Source organism: Triturus cristatus, chromosome 10 (assembly GCF_964204655.1).
Source record: "Triturus cristatus chromosome 10, aTriCri1.1, whole genome shotgun sequence".
NCBI classification, from domain to species: domain Eukaryota; kingdom Metazoa; phylum Chordata; class Amphibia; order Caudata; family Salamandridae; genus Triturus; species Triturus cristatus.
Window position 1 is genome coordinate 1,126,641,241 of NC_140593.1, and position 21,437 is coordinate 1,126,662,677.

At 46.7% G+C, this 21,437-nt stretch overlaps 1 protein-coding gene and 2 non-coding genes across 3 annotated transcripts; all 3 read right to left on the reverse strand.

Annotated features, from left to right (window-relative positions):
• Nucleotides 1-14,176: 14,176 nt before the first annotated feature.
• On the reverse strand, nt 14,177-20,772 carry RPS2 (ribosomal protein S2). Its single transcript, XM_085629376.1, has 7 exons — nt 19,415-20,772; nt 19,093-19,182; nt 18,388-18,495; nt 17,870-18,043; nt 15,699-15,858; nt 15,181-15,272; nt 14,177-14,302 (listed from the first exon to the last, which is right to left on the reverse strand). The coding sequence occupies exons 1-7, from the start codon at nt 19,565-19,567 to the stop codon at nt 14,213-14,215; spliced, it is 867 nt and encodes a 288-aa protein (XP_085485502.1). The 5' UTR covers nt 19,568-20,772; the 3' UTR covers nt 14,177-14,212.
• Nucleotides 14,630-14,767, reverse strand: LOC146796693 (small nucleolar RNA SNORA64/SNORA10 family). Its single transcript, XR_014970311.1, has one exon. It is a non-coding gene; the product is annotated as a small nucleolar RNA SNORA64/SNORA10 family (small nucleolar RNA).
• On the reverse strand, nt 15,340-15,477 carry LOC146796694 (small nucleolar RNA SNORA64/SNORA10 family). Its single transcript, XR_014970310.1, has one exon. It is a non-coding gene; the product is annotated as a small nucleolar RNA SNORA64/SNORA10 family (small nucleolar RNA).
• Nucleotides 20,773-21,437: the final 665 nt, after the last annotated feature.

Genomic DNA, 21,437 nt, shown 5'->3' on the forward strand with positions numbered 1-21,437 from the left:
TCTACCTACATAGGCCATGGTTTCTAACTGTCCTGTGGGCAGTTCTAATTCTTCCTCCTCCTCGTTTTGTTCAGGCTGGTCTACCGCTAATCTTTCTTCGTGTATTCGTTCTACTTCCTTGCGGATCTTTCGACACATAGCTACTATACTTAATAGTTTATTATGTCTCCCCTCTGATATATTCCGACTCCATGTGGTAAGAATTCGCATTTCTTCCGGATTTACCCCTGGTCGGTCTTGATTTCTGATCACACAATTTATGAGGAAACGTAACAGTTCCCCCTGTATTTCCACTTTCTGGTACTCCATGGCTCTATTAATACTTTCAGAATCTCGTCCTGACTGGACAAAGTGATATATATTTTCTAAATGTGTAGTCATTCCTGGTAGCCTCCCTAAATATATTGCAGCTCGTCGGATACGTAATGATGCCAGCAGCATTTCGTCCTCTTTGCCGGGCACAGGGTCATATCTACAATCTACTAGAAGTTCCTTAAGCATGTCGGGAGTTACTAGTTTGGGCGTACGTTGGTGGGCTAATTCTTGAAAGGAAAGTTTATTTACTCTGGGTGGCGTGGAAAAAATGTTTGCTGTACCTCCTGTAGCACCGCCTGGGGTGCTGGATGTGAAAGGATTCGTTGAACGTGATATAGCAACCATAGGTGTGGGTACAGCTGTAGAAACAGATGTGCTTGCCGGAACTTGTGTCGGAGTTTGTTGTTGCGGAGGTACAGACGGAGGGTCTTGGCGTTGAACCCCCTCGGCAGGCGGTCTATGTGGTGCAGTATTAGCATACTCGGGAGCTGCGTCGTCTAAATAAGAGGAAAGGAAAACATCTTCTGCGGTTCTGGGATGCCCTTTGGGATGTACTTTTATCGGAAACAATGGCGGTGGCAAGTCTTTTGGTATCTCCGGAGTGGCCTTAGGTAACCCTTCGGCCAGAAGAGGATACATACCATTCATAAGGGCATTTCTTTGTCTGTCTACTTGTTCTGATTTCGCTCGGGTACCTTCTTCAATTAATAGATTTTCTCGGACTTTATTTGAATTCTCCTTACTTTTCTCTTCCTGTCTGAGTGCTTTTTCTGTACGTCTATATGATTCTTTACGCCATAATTCAATGGCATCTTTCTGTGATTGTCTAGCTTTCTTTTTCCATAATTCTTCCTCTACTTTCATGATGCAATCTGCATCCCAGGTCCCAGCTGCGGGCCACCTCTGACTTTCTGGTAATTCCTTGGTGTAGTCTACCCATAAATCAAGAAATAATATGGCGTCTAGGCCATGTTTATGATACATGAAGTACCCTGGAGTGTCCCTAGGAGGAATGGGAACAGCTTCTTCGAGTACCCCTTTTCTAGTTTTGATCTGTCTTAATCTCGAAAAAAGCGGCATATTGAGAACTGATCTGATACCTAATTTTGAACACGTTTAATACAACAAAACACAATAATGAACAGTCATTCACACCACAATATACAGAACGTATTTAAAACATTTTAACATTTAACATTTAATGAACAACAATGATGGCCATTTAGGGAACTAGTCACTAAGCATAATACTCGGCACTAACTAGGTAATTCTGAATTATATACTAGACATACTTGATATACTGCTAAACAGTACAGATACACTGCTGAAACAGTGCAGACCGGATTTGTGTACCCAAACCCGTCTTGACCGGCACAACCTATGTGCACGTCAGAACGCCTCCCCGGCAATGGTACTCACCGGGTAGCTCGGAAAGGAAGGCCTCGGAACTGAACTGAACTGAACTGGACTCGGACCAGACTGGACTCGACTCGAAACTTCGGAACTTCGGAACCTGGTGGGCCTCTGTATACCTCGGATCTTGCTCTCTCAGCTAGGCTCTGGTCGGGATACTTCGCACTTCTCACCGCCTCGTCTGGGTGTTGATCGCAGCCTCAGTTACCCCCGCTCGGCAGGAGGGAGATACAGGAAATCCTGTGGGTACGCGTTGTTGTCCGTCCAGCTGTGGCAGGAGACCGGGCCTGCAACGCACCTCCGGCGCGTGAGATGAGAAAGTGTCCCTATTCGGGCGCCATATATGTGGTAAATAATTTAATTACCGGTACTTAATTTGATGCGGAAAATTAATAAGAATAGCTCAATAAAATAAGAGGCAGAATCCGTGGTATTAGAGGTTCGGAACGGGCTTTATTCCAAAACACAATTCGAATTTGTGGGCTTCATATTCCATCACCACGAAGGTTCAGGAAGTGAAGGACAATACTTTATTGACAGGTAATCATTTTTATAGAAGAGGCATTACAGTGAAACAGATGCAGGAGGCGTAACAGTTGATAACAGAGATAAAAACATACATGCGTAACTAAAATGGGTGTAACTAGGCGTAACTAAAGAACGTCATTAGGTATGATGTCACAAATGGGTGGTTCCATGAAAGAATTTCGCAATGTCAGCAAAAATACTTGGCAGAGATGCGCGCGCAGCAGCATGACGTGTGATTGACGTGCAACTAGGGGGAGAATGGGACTTGACATTTAGCTCTACATGTGGAGACAAAAGTCTGGGGTTATGTCAACCTAATCCTAAATCATATCTTACATCCTATGTTTAAAGAACTGTGTTATCCAAAAAGAGAGGTCTCTTAGGATAGAATCTTATTCTATACTGACTATACTGACTGTTAGTGCGTGTACAAGCGTCTAAGTGTCTACACTAGATGCGAGGGCAGAAATCTTCCATAGTAACAGGGCTATGAATTACTTGCATAAAGACAGAGAAGCCGGGCCCTTTTGCACGGTAGCTAGAGGAATGTTTACTTAAACTGCTAGACAGGAATGCATTGGATGAGGAGCGGAGCAGAGCAGATAATCTTGAAGGTGAAATACAGTTTTTGGCAGGCAGACAGGCCGACAGGCCGAGTCAGGCACCGTTAGCCGCGCAGGGAGTAGGACAAAGTTCATGGATACAGATGCGAGCTCAGACTGGAGCTTTCAGAGGCAGAAGGCAGGAAAAGGCTTAATGGCAGAATCAGGGCCTACTCGCCTGGACTGTAAAATGGGATAAATGAACCATATAAAGCCGGTGGCCTTTCATACTTAGGAATAGAATATCCGGCCCATTCATGGCGGATCTGAAAGAGGACATGTTGACGGTGGACGCACATGTGTTTGCGTGTTCATAACTGGAACTGGAGGGAACATACATGTACTTGTGACTTATACATGAAACCGTTGGGGTCCAAGATAGGGGACATAACTGATCATAAAAATCCATATTTCCACAGTTGAATTGCAGGCCTCTCTGCAGAGGTCTCTCCTGGAAATGGCGGATTAAGGGGTCCATGGTGAGAATGAACAATAATGGCGACAGAGGGCAGCCATGCCACGTGCTGCACGACAGAGAAAGGGGGCGAGAGAGTGTGCCGTTTAGTCAAAGTCAATATAATAGTGATGTGGTGGCTATGAATCCCACTGGCATTCCCATGCGACGCATAACAAATATGCAAAAGGGCCATTCCAGTGCATCAAAGGCCTTCTCAGTATCTAATAGGATGGCAGTGGCCGGGACCTCAGGGCTAATTCTTTGAAGGATCGATAAGAGGGTCCTGAGATTCAAGGAGGTGGATCAGGGGGGGACAAAGCCGGATTGGGCCGGAGAGATAATGAATTCCATCAGCTGGGACAGGCGCATGGCGAGGATCTTGGGTAGAATTTTATAATCTAGATTAGGTAGAGACAAAGGTCGATAGGACCCACATAACATCGGGTCTTTGCAAGGTTTGGGGAGGAGTATGACTACCGCCTCGCGAAGTGTGGGGGGTAAGAGTTGTTGTTTTCGAGGGCTTCAGCATACACCTCGATTAACTACGGAGCCAGCAGATCCTTGTATGCCTTATAAAACTCTCCTGTAAAGCCATCTAGTCTGGGGGCAGAAGAGCCTCTGAGAGTGTCAATGGCTCTGTGAACGTCGTCTTCAGATATCGGCTCCGCCAAAAAGTCCTGCATATTCTTTTCTAAATAGACTAATGCAATCTCGGACAAGTAAGCCTCCTGAGCGGAGGAGTCGTGCCCTACTTTCGAGGTGTAGAGAGTTGTAAAATAATCAAGGAATACATTGCGAATCTCCGACGTGTTGGTGAGAACTTGGTCTGTGGAAGAACGCAATTTGGTGACATAGGTTTTGCTGTAGGGGGGGGCCTAAGCATCTGAGCTAGCACCCAGTCGGGGCGCTCACCCTCGCCATATCGCCGAGCGGTTTGATATTTTCCTAAATAAAGTATTTCACAATCCGCAGTGTCTCTGTATTCAGTGAGGAGGGCTAAGCGTCGACCTGCAGCATCTAGGTCAGGATCGTGTTTTATTGCGGTATCTAAGGCTGTCAGGTCGCGCTCTAGTCGGGGGAGTGTGTTGCGGAGATCTTTGAGCACCCCGGCATGCTTGGAAATGCAGAATATATGTCTTAAAACCCTCCCACAGTACCACCCAAGTGTCCACCGAGCCAGTGTTAATGGAAAAATATTCTTTAATGGCCTCGCGCACCTCAGCATGGAAAAGGTCATCGTTGAGGGCACGACTTGGGAAGCGCCATTGTCGTACAAACCCATCTGGATGGGGAACCCTGAGGCTAGACTTAATAGGGGAGTGATCAGAGTATGTTCTCGGGAGTGTCACAAGTGTATGGAACCAGCTGGAGACTGGAGGGGAAACTAGCCAATAATCTATCCTGGTCCAGGTGCTGTGTTGGTCCACAAAGTGCGTGTATTCAGTGAGGGAGGGGTTGCGCATACGCCAAATGTCCAGGAGGGTCAGCTGATCGCAAAGGTCAAGAAGAGGTAGGAGCGAGCCTGGCTTCGTGCCAGGGCTTTTGGCGGTGCCATCTAAATCGGGGTTAAGAAGCAGATTAAAATCCCCCCCAACCAGCAATAAACCAGGCTCTAACCTTAAAAGCTGAGCATTGCGTGAATGAAACAATTCCGGGGTGTCAATGTTCGTGGTGTACTCACATACCAGTGCCATGCTGTGGCCCATGAGTGACCCAGTTACAATGGTGTACCTACCCTCGCCGTCGGCAATGGTGGAGCAGAAATGAAAAGGGACCCTTTATTGAATAAGGATGGCCGTGCCCCTAGCGTAATTGCTAAAGTTGGCAAAATATCTGTGTGCATCCCAGCTTGAGGCAAAGCGAGCAGTATCAGATTTGGGAAGATGTGTTTCCTGCAAAAAGGCAATGTCTACATTATGTTGGGCGAGACGCAGTGCAGTGTCACGATCCCGGAAGTTCATGATATGTGCGATAATGGGCCGAGGAGGGTAGCCCTGGTTGGGTTGGGGGCCCAGGGTGCGGGGAGCGCGTTCCACCACACATCCGGGTGTAAAGGACCCCTTCCTAAACATGTCGACCAGCAGAGTCTGGACAAAGAGGTCAAGCCGGCCCGTGGCAGTGGTCTCCGGAACCCCCAGGATGCGAATGTTGTTGCGTCTGCTTAGCGCCCCTTGCGGTCTTCGTTCTTGATTACCACATCTTTGAGGATGCGTTAAAACACGCTCTAGTCTCTTGAGGGACTGCGCAGTACCATCTTCAATGTCCGAGATGCGTGCCTCCGCCACGTCCAGGTGCCTGTCATGAACCTGAATCTTGGCGCCAGGCTCGCAAGATTCTTGTCTAGCGCGTCGAACCGCCCGTCCGATGCCCTGAAACCAGCTCACATTTCTTGCAGCAGTGACGCAGATTGAGCGGAGGGGTCGTCGACGCTATCCGCGCCCTGTCCGCCATCTGCCATATTGGAGCTTTCCTCAGGAGCCTTCTCTGCAAGCTTTTCGAATGGGAGGGTCTTCTGCTTAGGATCTTTCCGGCCCATGCCGCAACACAGCAAAGCAGGTGGAGCGGAGGCCGATCGCCCCCTGAATTGGTGGCTGGTAGAGGACAGTTGAGGGCCAGAAGTTAGCAAGCAAATTAGGGGGGGGGGGGGGGGGGGAAAGAGTCAGTGCCAGGGTCCAGGGCGCAGTGAGGTTAGGTGCAAATCTCCTTGATCTGCTTTATCTGGGGAATAGCGCCTCCCGGGTAAGCGGGCGTGCAGGTCAGGTCGCCAAGGGGCCGAACAATGACCAGGCTTAACGCCTACTTAAAATGAGGCCTCAATGGAGGCTTGCAATGGACCAGCAGCAGGGGCTCACATGGCTGTCCGGTGCCTTCCAGGCAATGCGGGTGTAGATCAGGCCGTCCAGTTGGGAAGCAATGCCCAGGTATGAGCCGTAGCACTGTGGCCCCTATGGAGTCGTGAGTAGAACCAGCGGCCGGCTGCACACGGGGTATAGGAGATTGTGAGGAAGGCCTGGCAACTGGGTGAATGCTAATCTTCGCCGCACAGCGGCTCGAGGCAGCAGCAGCCTTCGCGTGTCTCCTGTGGTAGTTAATGGCAATGCGGTGGGCACATCGGTCACAGCTTGCGCACCATATAAGCCAAGATGAAGCCAGCTCGCATGGAGAGGAGGCCGGGCACAGGAAGCAGTGGTCTGAATCCAGCCTCTCCCCCACCCAACCCAACCACCAGTAACCAGGTGGCCGCTTCCCGGGCTACCTGCGGGGCCTCAGGGAAGCGGTAGGGGCTTACGTTGGGATTCGGGGACAGCCAGATGTAGCCGCTGTTCGCCTCCGCTCTCCAGCCCCGCCGCATGGAGCCGATTCAGGCCACCGTCTTCACTCGCCCCGCCTCCCAGTTCGACAGGCACCGGGAAACAATGACGGAGGCACCGCTCCGTGTATGAGGCAGATCCCCACTTTCAGCAGGTGCTCAGCGATATAACGGTGTCGAGCTTGGAGGTATTACTGCCATGTAGTCGGGGGATATTTGCGGCTGAGCTGGAACAGCCGGTGGAGCTTCAACGCCACGCAGCCATCTTGGTCGGCAGCATGGCCACGCCCCCAGCACCTGAAAGGTTGAGTTGGCGAAGGGAGCACACCTATTCTTCCTAAGTTTTCTCGCCATTTCCCTCGCTAAAAGTGGGGGTTTGAACCGGGGGGGCCAAACGCTGCTGCCAGCAGAGGCTGGGGTTGCAATACAAAGGCTCCCTCTCTAGTACTGTACCTATTCTGGGGAAGGAGGTGTAACACCTCTGCCCAGGATGTGCTTGATTTCTGGCCTCAGAAAGCAGGAGCTCTCGACCCAGGGGTCCAGAAACATATCTGGTGGTGGCAGGCTGCCTAAAGCCAGCCAGAGACCACACAAGGGTTGGTAGATTTTCAATGGGACACCCTGAGATTTATTACATGATTTAAACACTCCTGGATTCAGGGAAGTAATCATGGTGCTGGGGAACGCAAGTTGACAATTCCAGCTCATATATTCTATATGGCTTGCCTGGCACTTACAATAGCAAATAATAGATTTAAATATTGCAGGGGGCCACACCTGAGATATAGTGCACCCTGCCTCAGGGCTTGTAAGGCCCGCTAGAGGGGTGACTTACCTATACCTTATGCTGCTGGACATGGCACACAAGAGGTGTGCCATGGGGTGGTTACCCATGTCAATAGAGGCGCTTTCTCACAGTTGGTAGCCCAGATCTTCGGATCACTGCCGGGCAGCACCAGGGCCCAGGACCCAACGCTCAAATGTTGCCCCAGAGTCTGTTGAGCCCCAGGACCCAACGCTCAAATGTTGCCCCAGAGTCTGTTGAGCCCCGGAGTCATCAGAGTGCAGCTGGGTCACCCAGAAGTCATGTTTATCACCCTAGAAAGGTTTCCACTGTGACTGCAATATTGGGCAACTAGACTCCTGCTTGGCTCAAGAGGGCTTCAAGAGATGTGGACCCCGGTGGCCAGGGCCACCTCACATAGCCCGTGGACTGAGAAGTAGCTGCAGGAAGACCTCCATCGACTACACCTCAACTTTGAACATCTTCAGCATTCTATATCCCTTGCATCAGGACCACTTGCATAGTTTATGGCAAGGAGGTACTATGATTGGAACTGAAGAAGCTCCTTGTCTTGAGGTAACTGTTTCTAAGGGCTTTGCTGGTCCCCCTGACTGGCTCAGTTTTAAGAGTTGGTTACCCAAAGCAACTAAGTGACAAGCAATACAACTAGCAAAAGTTTTCCCCAAAGAGTCCAAGTGCCAAATTTGTTGAATTTGCTAGTTAAATTAAACGTGTATTTAGCATAGCTTGTAAATTCTCTATCTCCAGAGCCCTCTGGTGGTTCTTATTCATTTTCAGTGTCTAAAAATATATACATATATAGACTATTTTTGGGCTGTCTCTGCAAGACATGCTGTATTCTGGATATGGACTTTAAAAGCTCCACCCATTTTAAAGGACTGCCCCTGTTACATGTGTTGTATTCAGAGCTTGTGAGCACTCTTTCTTTCTTTAAACTGGAGCACTAGAGACAAGTGCTCATGACTTACAGAGCTCTGCTGTAAACAGAGCAGTCAATCCTGCTCTTATCTTCCCACATTTGCTGTGCATTCAATGACCAAGGTCTTCTTTGGCTGGCTCCTCGCTCCTGCTTTTGAAATGCACAGCGTGGCGTCACAGTCCCTGCCTTCCAATGGCTGTTGTAGCCGGTCTCAGAGCTCCACAAGCATTTGCAATGCAATAGGTCTTGCATTTGTGAAATTTTGTGCTATTGCATTGTAAATGACAATGCCTTTTATTTATGTTTTAAAACCCTGCAAGCAGTGCGTAAACACACTTTCTCGTAAGCAAGGACTAGAAGTACAAAGTGCGTGTTTACGCACCGCTTGCAGGTTTTCATAACACATGCCTAGATAATGGACTATTTGTGCATCTTTTGTTTAGAAGGCAACGGAAGCTTTTTGACAAGTGTCCAAAACGTAGACTGTTCGTGGATTTCTTCTAAATCAAAGTCTCATCGGATTCTAGTGCTGAATCTACAGTATGTCAGATCGTCCTTCAGGGCAGATCTGGGAACGGTGTTCCTTCTTACTCAGCATCAGATCAGGTTGATGAGTCAGCCATGGGACCTGTTGAACCTACCCGAAACATCTGCCAGGGATTGTCTTAGAGTTCAAGGGGGGGGCATGGCTGCTTCCCTACTTGTTTTAGGTTGAAGCCTACCAGACAGCTCAGCTGTTAGCTTTGCGATCATCATCTAAGGGACATTCTGAAAACTTTCCCTGGCAATGCGTTCATTCATAGCTTACCATTGGCTTTGTCTTGCATCTGCTTGCTAGCTTTATTTATTTTAGGCTGTCCAGCTGGAGTTCATCCCAGTTTCCACATATTAAGGTTTGAGCGCTGTATATTTTATCAGTAAAACTACATGTCTGCAAACTAAATGGTCATTTCAATTGAAAATTTGTGGTCTGTAATGGCAGTGCACCAACACACTATGCATACTACGTTTGAGCCACTACTCTCCTCTAGGCCATGCTACTCCACATCACACTTACCTATTCAACACACCATTCTCCTCAAACCCACTAACAGTGCGACGCAGGTGTACAACATGGCTAAAACACATTAGTGAGACCCATTAGTTTTGCCAATGCTTATCTTTACTTGCACCATCCTTTGGTAAACCAGCTGTTGGCTTTTTGGTCCATATGACCACTCATCTATAGGATCTCTAGTGGCTGTTCCCATCACACATTGCAATAGGTTGTCCATCTGTAGCTTCTCCACCCACAGTAATAAGAGATGGCAGCAGATTGGGGAGAGGGGAAGCGGTTGGGGGGAAATTATGCAGGATCAGTCTGTATAGGTTGATAAGACAGCAGAGGAGTAGTGTCCTCCTAATTTGAAGGAATTAGTAGTGTATTTAGGGACGATCTCTCCTTAGCTTCATGGGAAGGAAGTCCGAGTCCACACAGGACTCCGGCACAAAACAAGCACACGGGAGGGACTAAAATGCAATGTCTTGATTATCTGGCAGAACTCCTTGGTCTTGAGCGGAGTTCATTCCCCCCTCTGAGATATATCTTCCAGGATGGAGAACAGGGTACAGATCAGCAGAGTTGGGTATTCCTGCCCTCAATATCCCTTTATTTGTGTCTGCACGAGTTCCAGTCCATTCAGACGGGGATCCAGTCCCCCTGGGTGGAACTTATTACATCAGCTCAACCCATAACTAGCCTCTCCGTTGAACATTTTTTCAAGCCTAACTTGGCCACTGTAGTCTGATGGCTTTAAGTGCCCGGAAAAAAACTAAAATACCAAATCGATGTGGATAGATACCTAAAGGCCAAAGCTGAAACTCCGCAACTCCAGGTACTGTTGTCAGAAATTTCTGCACACACTTTCGCCCCTACTTAGATCTCCAGAGGTTTGTAGGAAAATAGATGCCTCTTCCAAGGCCCAGAATCCAGTACACTTTTCCTCCTTTCTATATTGTGTTACAGAAGATCATTAACAATCAGGCAAAGACTCTTCTCATAACTACACCCTGGTGGCACTGGATTCTTATTTGGAAATTGAAAGGTGGGGATGGGTGTCTTTGGGATGTTCTCTGAAATTGCCCCGTCCATTGAACAGTGCAGATACCCAAAAACTAAATGTTACTGCCTTCTGCGTATCTAGTAGTCTTCAGACCTCAAGTTGTGAGGGAGCATAGGCGATACATTCCTGATCGGTTATAGTTCCAGGATATTCCTAATGACTGAAGCACGAAGCAGAGGAGACCCCGCTTTGCCCTTCAGTCTTTAGGAATATCATCTTGATTCAATCTTTAAGTGTGAAATATTTTTTTGGGGTGGTAATTTCTTTAGGTTGTGCACAGGGACAGATTAATGGGATGCTTTCAAGGAGCTTCTCTGTGCTGCAGCTACAAAGGATTCTCCCAACACATTCCTTCCGCATTACATAAAGAAAGAATTTAACGTTTTTGGTTTCTCAGCTCAGAGTGCAGTACAGCAAAGGATAAATAGATTATGGAGTTTTGAGAATTCAGTGTTGCATTTGGTTTCCAGCATTTTAACAATTGCATGTTCAGGTTTTTCAGGCTGGTGTACATACTAAAGATGTAAGGACTGAACAGGAGGACTGGCAAGAATGGTGATTAACAGGCCTAAACCTCAGTGTCCAAACTCATCCTATTCCATTTCAAAGTTTGAAAAAACAAAAATTTCTGAACCATGGTTAAAAAAAAAAATGTGGGAGCCTCCTATATCTCCATGGGAGCAGGAGAAGTCAGTTCAGGTGCTTCTCCGGAATAGCAGACTAGAATAAAATAAAAAAATAAAAAGACTATGAAGGAGTAAGTTATGCATACGTATTTGCCCCGTGATGCAAGAAATGCAATGAGAAGTAGTAATGATTACCAGTAAGTAATCCAAACATTAGTGTAAAAAAAAAAAAAAGCACACGCGTTAACATTCGATGCCTCCTTAAAACGAGGGATACAGAGCTTTGCATTCTAGGCGGTTGCAGAGACATCAAAATACCAGGCCACGTCAGCCATGTTAAACCCGATGCTCTCCTGGCAGAGCGGAGTAACATGTGGAAGCGCCAGAGTATGTCCTGACAATCTCACCTATGACAAGGGTAGACTCCCAGCCAAACATCACTGAAGGGACATCTCAAGCCTTCTGTTCTTTGGCAGGACCTATGAGAATACATTACCTGCACAGCACTTACGCAGTTAAGCCTTTAAGCACGGTCAACAAGTGGCGTACGGTTGTCAAGGAATAAAAGCCAAGCTAGCCCTGCCATGATTCTAACCATCGCATGAATGTCAGCAAGTGCACAACTCACAAAACCAAAATGTTGGGTGTGGAGGTACATGCCTGCACCATCCATCCGGGGGCTTGACAGGCATTATCTTACTGGTCACATCCTACAGGTTTTGGGCCACCAGAAATGATCATTGTGGTCATCTAGAGTTAGTCAGGTTTTAGAAAAACATGACTGTTCTTTAGGTTATTGCCCATAATCCGGATTGTCCTGGAGTGTGCAATGGTTTGCATGGAATCATCTCCCACCTTTTCTGTTCCTTCGGAGTGGAAGGGTGATCAGCAGCAGAGGCTCTACCTAGGGCCCCACCTTTGGCTCGGTTTATATTTTGGAGTAAAATCAGCCATGACACTCCTAATGAATCTTCTTGCGACAGGCGGTTCCTGCAGGGATGGTGTGGTCACATCTGTTCAGATGTAAAACGTTTGAAACTCAGGATTCACTCTGCAGCTTTGTGAGCAACCGGAAAGTCCACTCGAGCTGAACAATGATGCTGAAAGCAATCTTCGCACGTTTCACTTACGACTCCTTCCTACAGGATCCTCCAACACATTTATCCAGAGACAAACATGGTCGACAATCCTTGGCCCAGGCTCCCCCGAACAAACACGTGCATCCAAGAACTGGACTATCTAGACACCTGGTAAAATCGGCATGGCTCGATCACTTCCTGAAATATGGAGTGTGCATGGGTTGAGTGGGCGCTACATTAGACTTTTATTTGCGATGCAACATTCATTCGGAGCATCTGTTCAGATATTACTGGCACACTGCATTATTTCTCTGTAGTGGGATTTCAGCACAATTATCTACTCTAGTCCATACTTGCATGAAACATTTACAATGTGTTTACTTCGGCCGGATTTGCAGTACAAGAGCCTTCCTATATAGGTTATATCGATGTCCCTCCCAAAAACCTTTGAGATGCTTGTTCCCAGTACAAAAGTAATTCCATGAATACCTGCCCCAGCATTTAGGTTACTAGTCCATGCAGTGAAGCTCACGCCCCACTTTACAGTCAAAGGACAAAGCTGCCATGAAAAACATGGCACAACCAAATTTCCCAACTACTTTCCAAAACCACCACAAAAATAAAAGGCTTATTCTCCCGATTGATTCCTGCACAGGAAGTTTGCAATTTAACTTCCCCAAAACAGTAAAGGACATAAGAGTTCATGTATCTATCACCTCTCAAAATGATGCAGATCTATTAGTACCAGTTGCAGGCTGAAGTGGTTAAAACCGTTGACAGAAATGGATACATACTGCAGGTTCTGGTTAGAAAGCCCATTTGGAAAGTTTAGCCCTTGCAGAGCCTCAACATTAGATATGCACATTCTCAGATCAGCCCTCTACTGTTGATGCACAAGAGGCCCACGCAACTGCATCCAATCAGTTTTTTTTTTTTTAACTTCAAACAAGCATTTGCAATGCAATAGGTCTTGCATTTGCGAGAGTTTTAGCTATTGTCATTGTAAATGACCATGCCTATTTTTTTTTTAAACAAAAAAGTGTAAACTCGCGTAAATGCGAGACCCATCATTGCAAATGCTCGTTTAAGTTTAAAATGGAGCACAGTGCTGCTTCAAGGAAACGGCGCTTTTTTTTTTGTACATTAACACTGAGAGCGTTGTCTTTGAAGCGTGCGCAGCACTCACTATGAAAACTGAAAAAAATAAACAGAGCGTGGCGCTCAACATGAGTTTAAAATAATCTGAGCGCGATGTCCCTAAAGCAGGCGCCACACTCAGGATACAAATACAAAAAATAGGATCCGCCGTTGTCTCCATATACAAAATAGTGCTTACCCTTTAGATAAAGCAGACCGTGTAACGCGCCAAATAAAATGTCCAGTCTTTATGGGCGGTAGCAAATGGCAATAACGGACTAACAAGCCTCCTAATGCATCAAAGGCAGCATTTACCAAGGACAATGACACCAGCCAATGAAAACTATGGTGGGAGATTGGGCGAGGCTTCCACAGCATACTCTACTACAGGATGCCTTGCAGAGCAAGCAGTGCATGTGTGCTGCTGCTAGGCTACACTAAAAACAAGCATTGGCATAGCCAATAGGTCTCGCCTTTGGGACCATAAGTGTTTAGCCATGCAACAGTTGCATAACTAAATACTTCTAAAGGTCCCAAAAGCGAGACCTATTGGCTAGGCAAAGCAGCCCTGCGGCCGCATAAGTGATCGCGACCACGATCAAACATCAAAGCAGCCGCGAAAGTGAAAGTAATCGCTGTAAAGCGAGGCGCGCATGCACTGTAGCTCTAGGCTGGCGTGGTAGCACTTTTTGGAGCCCTCTCAATAAGTCTCACCAGAACAGCGCATGCGCTGGGTCAGGCGAGACCTAAAAAGGGACTGCTAGGTGCAAAACTTGGAGCAAAAAGCATTGCCCCGAACATTGTTTAAAAGCAAAAAGTGTTTTTACTAGGAAACGTGGAAACGTAAACAGATCTGCTGAATACAAAAAAAATCCACTGCAAGAACAGTTCCAACTATTTTATTTTCCAGCAGAACATGTTATGTGGGGGTTGCGCCGGGGACAGCTGCTGCCTGGGAGTTCTGCACAGACACTCTGGTGTGCGTCTTGGCCAAGTGATCGGTGTATTCCTAGAAGAGTTGTAAAAAGTAGTGTTACTACATGAGATTCAAAGTTGTGCACATACAAAGTCTTACACTGCCTGACTCCCCAGGTATACTCCACTAATCCCACCACATCAATGCAAGTATCTACATACACATGGCTGCTGGAGGAAGCAAATGCAGCCAACTCACTCATAGCTGCCAATGCCTTCACCAGGTCATATTAAGATGAGTATACTATAAACTGTACACTCCAATTCAAATGAATTGGAAATGGGCTAACGGTTAGCATGTACTTAATTCTCATAAGGACTATAACACGAGTTACATTAAACAGTTCCTCAAATATCTGCAGTGTGTAGGGCTTTAAAGAGGAACAGGAAGGCCACTGCAGACCAGCCTGTCGTGCATTACAGTGCCCGTTACTATCTCTCCCTCGTAAAGACAAGTACACCACGTAATGCAGGCGTAGCTGAGCAGAGCTGGGAGAATGCCTCCCTATCACCCATACATCCTCACCATAATCTAATCATTAACTTACCACCACCCCTGTAGACAAAGTTATGCTTGACTACTTCCACGCTGAAGAATGGCCATTTTATAGCTTAACAATGAGACTTTCAATCAAATTAAACCACTCTGGACAGATATTAACCAGGGAAGTTGCTAAGCATTTGACTTACTGCCCCCACAGGCAGAGTGCCAGTTAAAGCCTAAATCTGGCCAAAATATGAAGTGGCCGAAGTACCCAAACTGTAAACTGATTTTGCCGTCGACACTGAAAACCCTTCGCCGCTGACTGTGTAAAATGTGAGACCTCTGGGGCCCTCCTCCTGCACAAGCCAACCACTACATTACAGAACGTTGTCGTGTAGCAAAAGGTGGCTTTAAAAGAAGCTTCTCACCTGGTATGGAGACTTGGTAAAGACTGTCTCCTTCCAGAGATCTGGGGTCAAGTAGCTGTAGGTCTTTGAGATGGCATCAAAGGTGGCCTTTGCTGCAAAGAGAACAAGTACATTAACCAGCTGTATACAAGTCATGGCATCAACAGCATCAGAGAATCTACATGTAGGGCTTCTGAGGAACAGAAAGGCCACTTCCCGGACCAGCCTGTCGTGCATTACAGCGCCCTTTACTCTCTCTCCCTCGTAAAGACAAGAACACCACGCAATACCGGTGTAATTGAGCAGAGCTAGGAGAATGCTTAGTTCACAAGTAACTTCAGTCACTCTTTTGCGCACTCTGCACAAGTCAATCTATGAAAGTCATTGACAACTATCAAAACAAATCCATTAAAAAAAAACAGGTGAAAATCCAGAGTCCTGGATGTGGCTTCGCTAGTGAGCTCAACTACCTAATAAAGTTAGATGTGCTCCCAAGTAATAACTGAACTCCGCATTGTAAGTGTGTCAACGGTACTTACCAAAGTTGCCCAGAGTGGCTGTGCAGCCCCTGGCCGAGGTGTAACAGTCATCGATACCAGCCATCATCAGCAGCTTCTTGGGGACCGGCGCAGACACAATGCCAGTACCGCGGGGTGCAGGAATCAGACGCACAAGAACAGAACCACAGCGTCCAGTCACCTACAAAAAACAAAGTTTCAGAGCACATTCTCATAAGTCACAACATTGCAGACATCACCGACAATGAAATATGTAGCCCTTAAGTATCAAGACTCAACTACGAAGAAATTGCATTTTATCTCCATGTGTGACTAGAACAGATGACTAAGCTGTAGAAATGTTGATTTACAGATCAGAGCTACCACTATAAAATAGTTTTTGCCAAGGCGCCTTTCAGCTAGTGGAGCAGCCCACAGTAAATAGGAGATATGGCCTTCAAAGACATGCTAAAAAATATCAATGCGATGAAGGGCAAGCAGCACAACGAAGGACGGAGGGAGGGGGGAAGTAGCTGGTGGTGGACAGAGGGGGTTTAACAAATAATGCTAGGTTGGGAATAAAGGACAGGAAAGCAGCCCACGAGGTAGAGCAACACTAGCGTAATGCTATAGATGCACATGCTTGGTATACTCCTGCCATCTAGTTTTGGGAACGGACGTTTGCAACTAGTTTCTTTGACAGTCTTCAATCACGAAGTATATAGAGTGCAAATCCTCCCTTAGTTGGTAATGCTCATGAGCACCAGCTCCACTGTTCGTTTTCCAAATAGCGTGTATATGAAGTATTGGCAAAATGGGTGACCATGCAAGAAATCCTATACTTAAAGCTATGGGATCTTGCTCTCACTAAGAGCGAGTTCACCTCTGATCTGAACCAGACAGATAAGGGCCCTCTGACTGGCATCTTCCCAGACATTGCGTTACCCGAAGAGGTCAGGGTGTGAGCAGACTCCAGCCTCTGCATTCACTAGCTCACCGATTGCCTCTGTACCAAAGAATCTTCAAATGGGAGGCAGGCCTGGCATGCTGCGGTACGCTCATGGTAGATTGCAGGCTTTCTAGTAGTCTGGGGCAGAACTCAAAGTGGCATGGTTCGCAATATTGAAAGGGTATCTTTTCTATCACCGACATGGCATTCTCACTGACTGGGTTCCAGGATCGACAGTAGATTGGCTCAGAGGTGGCGGTTGCATCAGACAACCAGCTGAGTATCTCCAAAGCATGGAGTCAACCATTTGTGGGCTCTGCAGTAAGAATGGCGCCAGACCGGTACACGTCCAAACCACATTGCATAACATTGGAGTTGGTGCCCATACACATTACCAGTACAGGGGGCTCAGCAAACCGTGACTCAAAGACTTCTCCGAAGAAAAACAAGCTGCAAAAGTCATAGCCCAACACTAGCTGGAATGAGCATGCAGAGTGCCTCTCCAGCCACATATGCTACCAACATGCAGCTCCCTATAAGTGAGCAATGGATGCAAGTCAGCCAAGTGAAAGGATGCCAATGAAACTATGTCCCAAGGGAGGAACGAGTACAAGAGAGAAGTCAAGCTATTGACCGAGAAGCAAGCAAATCTGCGACAAAGCTACCCTGTTAAGAAATGGGTGAGCTATTAGGTCACTATGTTTTTGGCATTTCCACAAGAAGCTTTACCATACTAGACTGCTAGAATCAGTCTCCGTTCCCAAATAAAAATGTAAATGTAATTTGTGCAAAGGCGCCTTTTGCAAAGGGCAGCTGCCAGGCCCTCCCATAAAAATGTGTTCAGAATCTCCAGAGGTTTGAGGAGCACTGAGTGGGGCTGGCCCCAGTACAGGCAAAAAGATGCAGGGTGGGCTGGGGACACGAAAGCGGGGGAGGGAAGAGACTACAGCACTCGAGCTAAAAGGTAGCTCTGGATGCGAGTAGTGGAAGAATACCGGCTCCTTCACAGCCATTCCATCCACCCAGTGGAGAGCGGATATCAAACAGGAGGAAAGGTGAACTAGAAACCCTGGATTATGAATTCAAAGCTGATCTCCGCAGGTCGTAAGCAGGTTTCGGATGGGTCCCACAGGGCATAAGCACCTCCCAAGAAGTGGAGAGCATAAGAGTACTTTACAAACTTATCAAAGTTGCCTTCGTAATCAAGTGTATTCAAAAGCAAATAAATCTGTCCCTTACACTAACCAATTTTCAAATTGCTTACCTTACAAGGCACTGTATGGGGTTTGCCAATCTTATTACCCCAGTAACCTCGTCGCACAGGTACAATGGACAACTTGGCGAGAATGATGGCCCCTCGAATAGCAGTAGCAACCTCCTTGGAGCACTTCACACCCAGCCCAACATGGCCATTGTAGTCTCCGATGGCAACAAAAGCCTGAAAAAGATAGATCGCGTTACCAACTACATTTGCATAAGCAGCACAGCTCCAACCACTATCCAGACGCACTTAAAGTACAGCACAGTATGCATTGCAGAAGTAATCATTTCAAATTGAAATGGCACCGGCATGCTAGAATGCATTCCTTCATACGTTTCGAAAGATTTAGCTGTCGAACATCTTGGAAGCGGATAGCAAAGCTCAGCTGTGAACACAAAATCCACAGGTTTATACCAGTAATGGCATCAAACCATTCCTCAACAGAACTTTATGCTTCCACGAAGTCATAAAAAAAAAAAAGGTTACATTACTAATCTTGCAAATAGAAATATGGGACGTACCTTGAACCTGGTACGCTGACCGGCTCTGGTCTGCTTCTGGACCGGCATGATCTTCAGAACCTCATCCTTCAGAGAAGAGGCCAGGAAGAAGTCAATGATCTCGGACTCCTGCAAGGAAAGGCTTCAAGTCAGCTCAATGATGGTGGGAAACATTCATGGAATGCACTTAAGCACATGAACGTGCACCAGGATGTAATACTTGTCCCCAGACTCCCAAGCAGACTTTAATACCATTTGACGATAGATAGCTCTATATATAAAATAACGGACCCAAACTTGTATGCGTTTACGGCTGAGAAGTTTCTGGTCCAACTGCGTCCTGTGCAAAAGCCCAGCGTGCCCTCTGTAGACTATGCCCACTGATGTTAAATGTCCACGAGGGTTAAACAAATGCAAAAACTAGCAGCAGGGCAAAAGCAAACTTGCTGCAGCTACACCCTGGTAGATCAGAGACTGTATGGTAGCGCTGTGACATCACATCCGGACGAGGTGGTTAGAATGTTAGGACACCTGCATGAACACCCGTCTGCGCAGAGGTGTGCATATCTAGCAATAAGCTCTAATAAAGGGTCACTCGACAAAATACACTTTGAAGTTACCCCACACACCCCATCCTTTTCCCTAGTGAACGGACACTGAATTCAAACATCTACTCTAGGGCAATTATCTAGATGCAGCTTTCACCACACAATTCCTCACACGTACCTTGATTGGAAGCGAAAAAAGATAAATCTCCTCCAGAGACTTTATCTTCATGTCCTTGACCAGCCGACCTAGTTTAGTCACCGGCACCCACTGAGAAAAAAAATAAAACACCCGTTTACTAGAAAAACTAGACTATACCGCAAAGGTTAGTTCAGTGTAACAGTATAAAAAAAGTAATTTAACAGTTTAACTATCTTAACTCTACCCCCAGAGAATATCCCCCATCACCCCCTGTGAACTTTTGCAGTTTCCAATACAAATCTGTGGTGGGAGCAAGATTCGCAATAATTACTTCAGACACGGGAACCCTGAACAACTTTACCTCTTTTTCATCGGCCTTCCCGCGGGCCCCGCGGCCTCGTCCACGGCCCCGCCCTCTTCCACGGCCGCGGCCCCTGCCGCCAAAGCCGCCTCGGAAGCCTCCCCTGTTTTCACCGGCGTTGTCCGCCATTTGCTGTAAAGGAAGAGAATGCATTTTATTACAAAACAAGGCAGGGCATTCATTTTCGGAATAAATGAACGGGCACGTCGTGCATGAATCCGCGACGAGCACACAATTGTACACACCAAACCGAATACCTGAAGGGAAGTGGGGTGTACAACATGTTTTGTTCTACGAGCCACTACTTTATACTGAAACAAAATAAACTCCACACAGGCCATGAACTATGATAGTACAAACAAAAACCACACCATAAGTTCATTGTAGGCATTCCCTGGAATGACATTTTAAAGGAGATTTCACTAGACTGTCCAGTCTCTCCTTCAGTGAAAGAACTTGAGCGATCGGGGGTAAGAGCCAGATAAGTAAACGTTAGAGTAGGATCGGTATACCCGCATTCTTTGAGCGGCCACTAACCATACAAACTCTGGCGCGCTTTTAACATGTCTGTTTCAATTTACGTTTATCCTAAATTAAGACGAATTGTAGAAACAGATTTGCACATTTACATGCGATGCCTTCAAGCACAAACTGTGCACGGCGTGCAAAGTTGCACACTTGCTTGTGCATTAAGTACGGGGGGGGGGTGGGGAGGGACTGGGATTTTAGGAGCAGCAAATGGGCGCCGGTAATATGGTGGGACACAGCTCGGTAGTTCATAAAGGTGGGGAGGTGTTTGGAAGTGGTAAGACATTAAGCAATAATGCGAAATGTGGCATTGGAGTTCACAGTAGGATCGATACAAGACCTCTCCGAAGCCGTGTCCGGCAGCAAAGCGCAGGGCACCGGAGCTAAGTATTTAGCAGCAAAGCCGGGATTTTCAGTTGTTCCGCATTGCGATAGGCGTGAAAGCCCGTAATCGCGCTCGCTAACGTGAATAAAGTCGACTATTCCACCCGGCGACTAACGATCTACGCTCGGAGGTGATTGTCAGGGCGGGTACAACAGTTTAATTGAACGCAACCTTTCATACGTTCCCATTATAGTAAATCCTCCGCCACACCTCCACCACGGCCCTGCCGACTTGGAAGGTCTGGCATTTGTAGGGGCATCTTCGGTGTGGACATCCACAAATATCCCGATAAACAAGGACATTGATGTCTGGGAAACTACTTCCCGGAAAGGAATAGGGAATCAACTAAATGATTAAATCGATGTCAGCAAGATTGCAAACCAAGGGCAAAATCCTAAATCTCTCCCGCCTCCATGTTTCTACTCACGTGATCTTTAATAAGAAGAAAGAATAGACTACTCGAAAAACTTTATATATTTCTATCATCTCGCGAGATCTGCAAGGACGTCCCCGTAATGATCATAGCATACGTACCAAAAGACACATGAACCACTAGACTGCACTTGAATATATAGCAGTGTCCTGTGTGGCGGCCATTCAGGGTTGACCAAATTATTAAATGTCCTATTTGTCACCGTGTACAAAACGGACGTCCAACACAGTGTGTTGACGTGAGTGCAAGCGGCTAAGTAAAGTGCATCCCCACTGCTAACACAGCGGATTGCAATTAAAAGAGGTGTGATGATTAGCATACCCTGTAAATGCCAATTATCTGGTAATTAAAGTGTGCATTATGTTTTCATTTTCAGCAAGTGCACAGGGTCCGAGTTTAAAGCGGGGAAAAAGTCCCGCCGTTCACCTAGCATTATTATTATTTATTTATTTACAAATGACAAAGACATGCAGATTTTGCTGTAATAAGCATTAAAATCTGTATTTTATTCCCGGTAAAGGGCAACTACTCAGAATAGGCGCCAGGGCACAAGTTCTAAACAAGCATTGAAAATGCAATAGGTCTCGCCTTTGATTAAGTTAAAGCCATTTGCTTTGTGCTAATGGTATTTTATACCAAAGCAAATGGCTTTAACTTAATGAAAGGCGAGACCTATT

Bases quoted from the DNA above. Each gene is read 5' to 3' on its own strand.
- RPS2 (XM_085629376.1), bottom strand. From the start codon at position 19,567: ATGCATTCTCTTCCTTTACAGCAAATGGCGGACAACGCCGGTGAAAAC. The intron at 19,183-19,414 runs GTAAAGTTGTTC...TTTTTTTCTCAG, and splicing joins GGAAGGCCGATGAAAAAGAG to TGGGTGCCGGTGACTAAACT. The intron at 14,303-15,180 runs GTGAGAAGCTTC...CAACTCTTCTAG, and splicing joins TTACCAAGTCTCCATACCAG to GAATACACCGATCACTTGGC.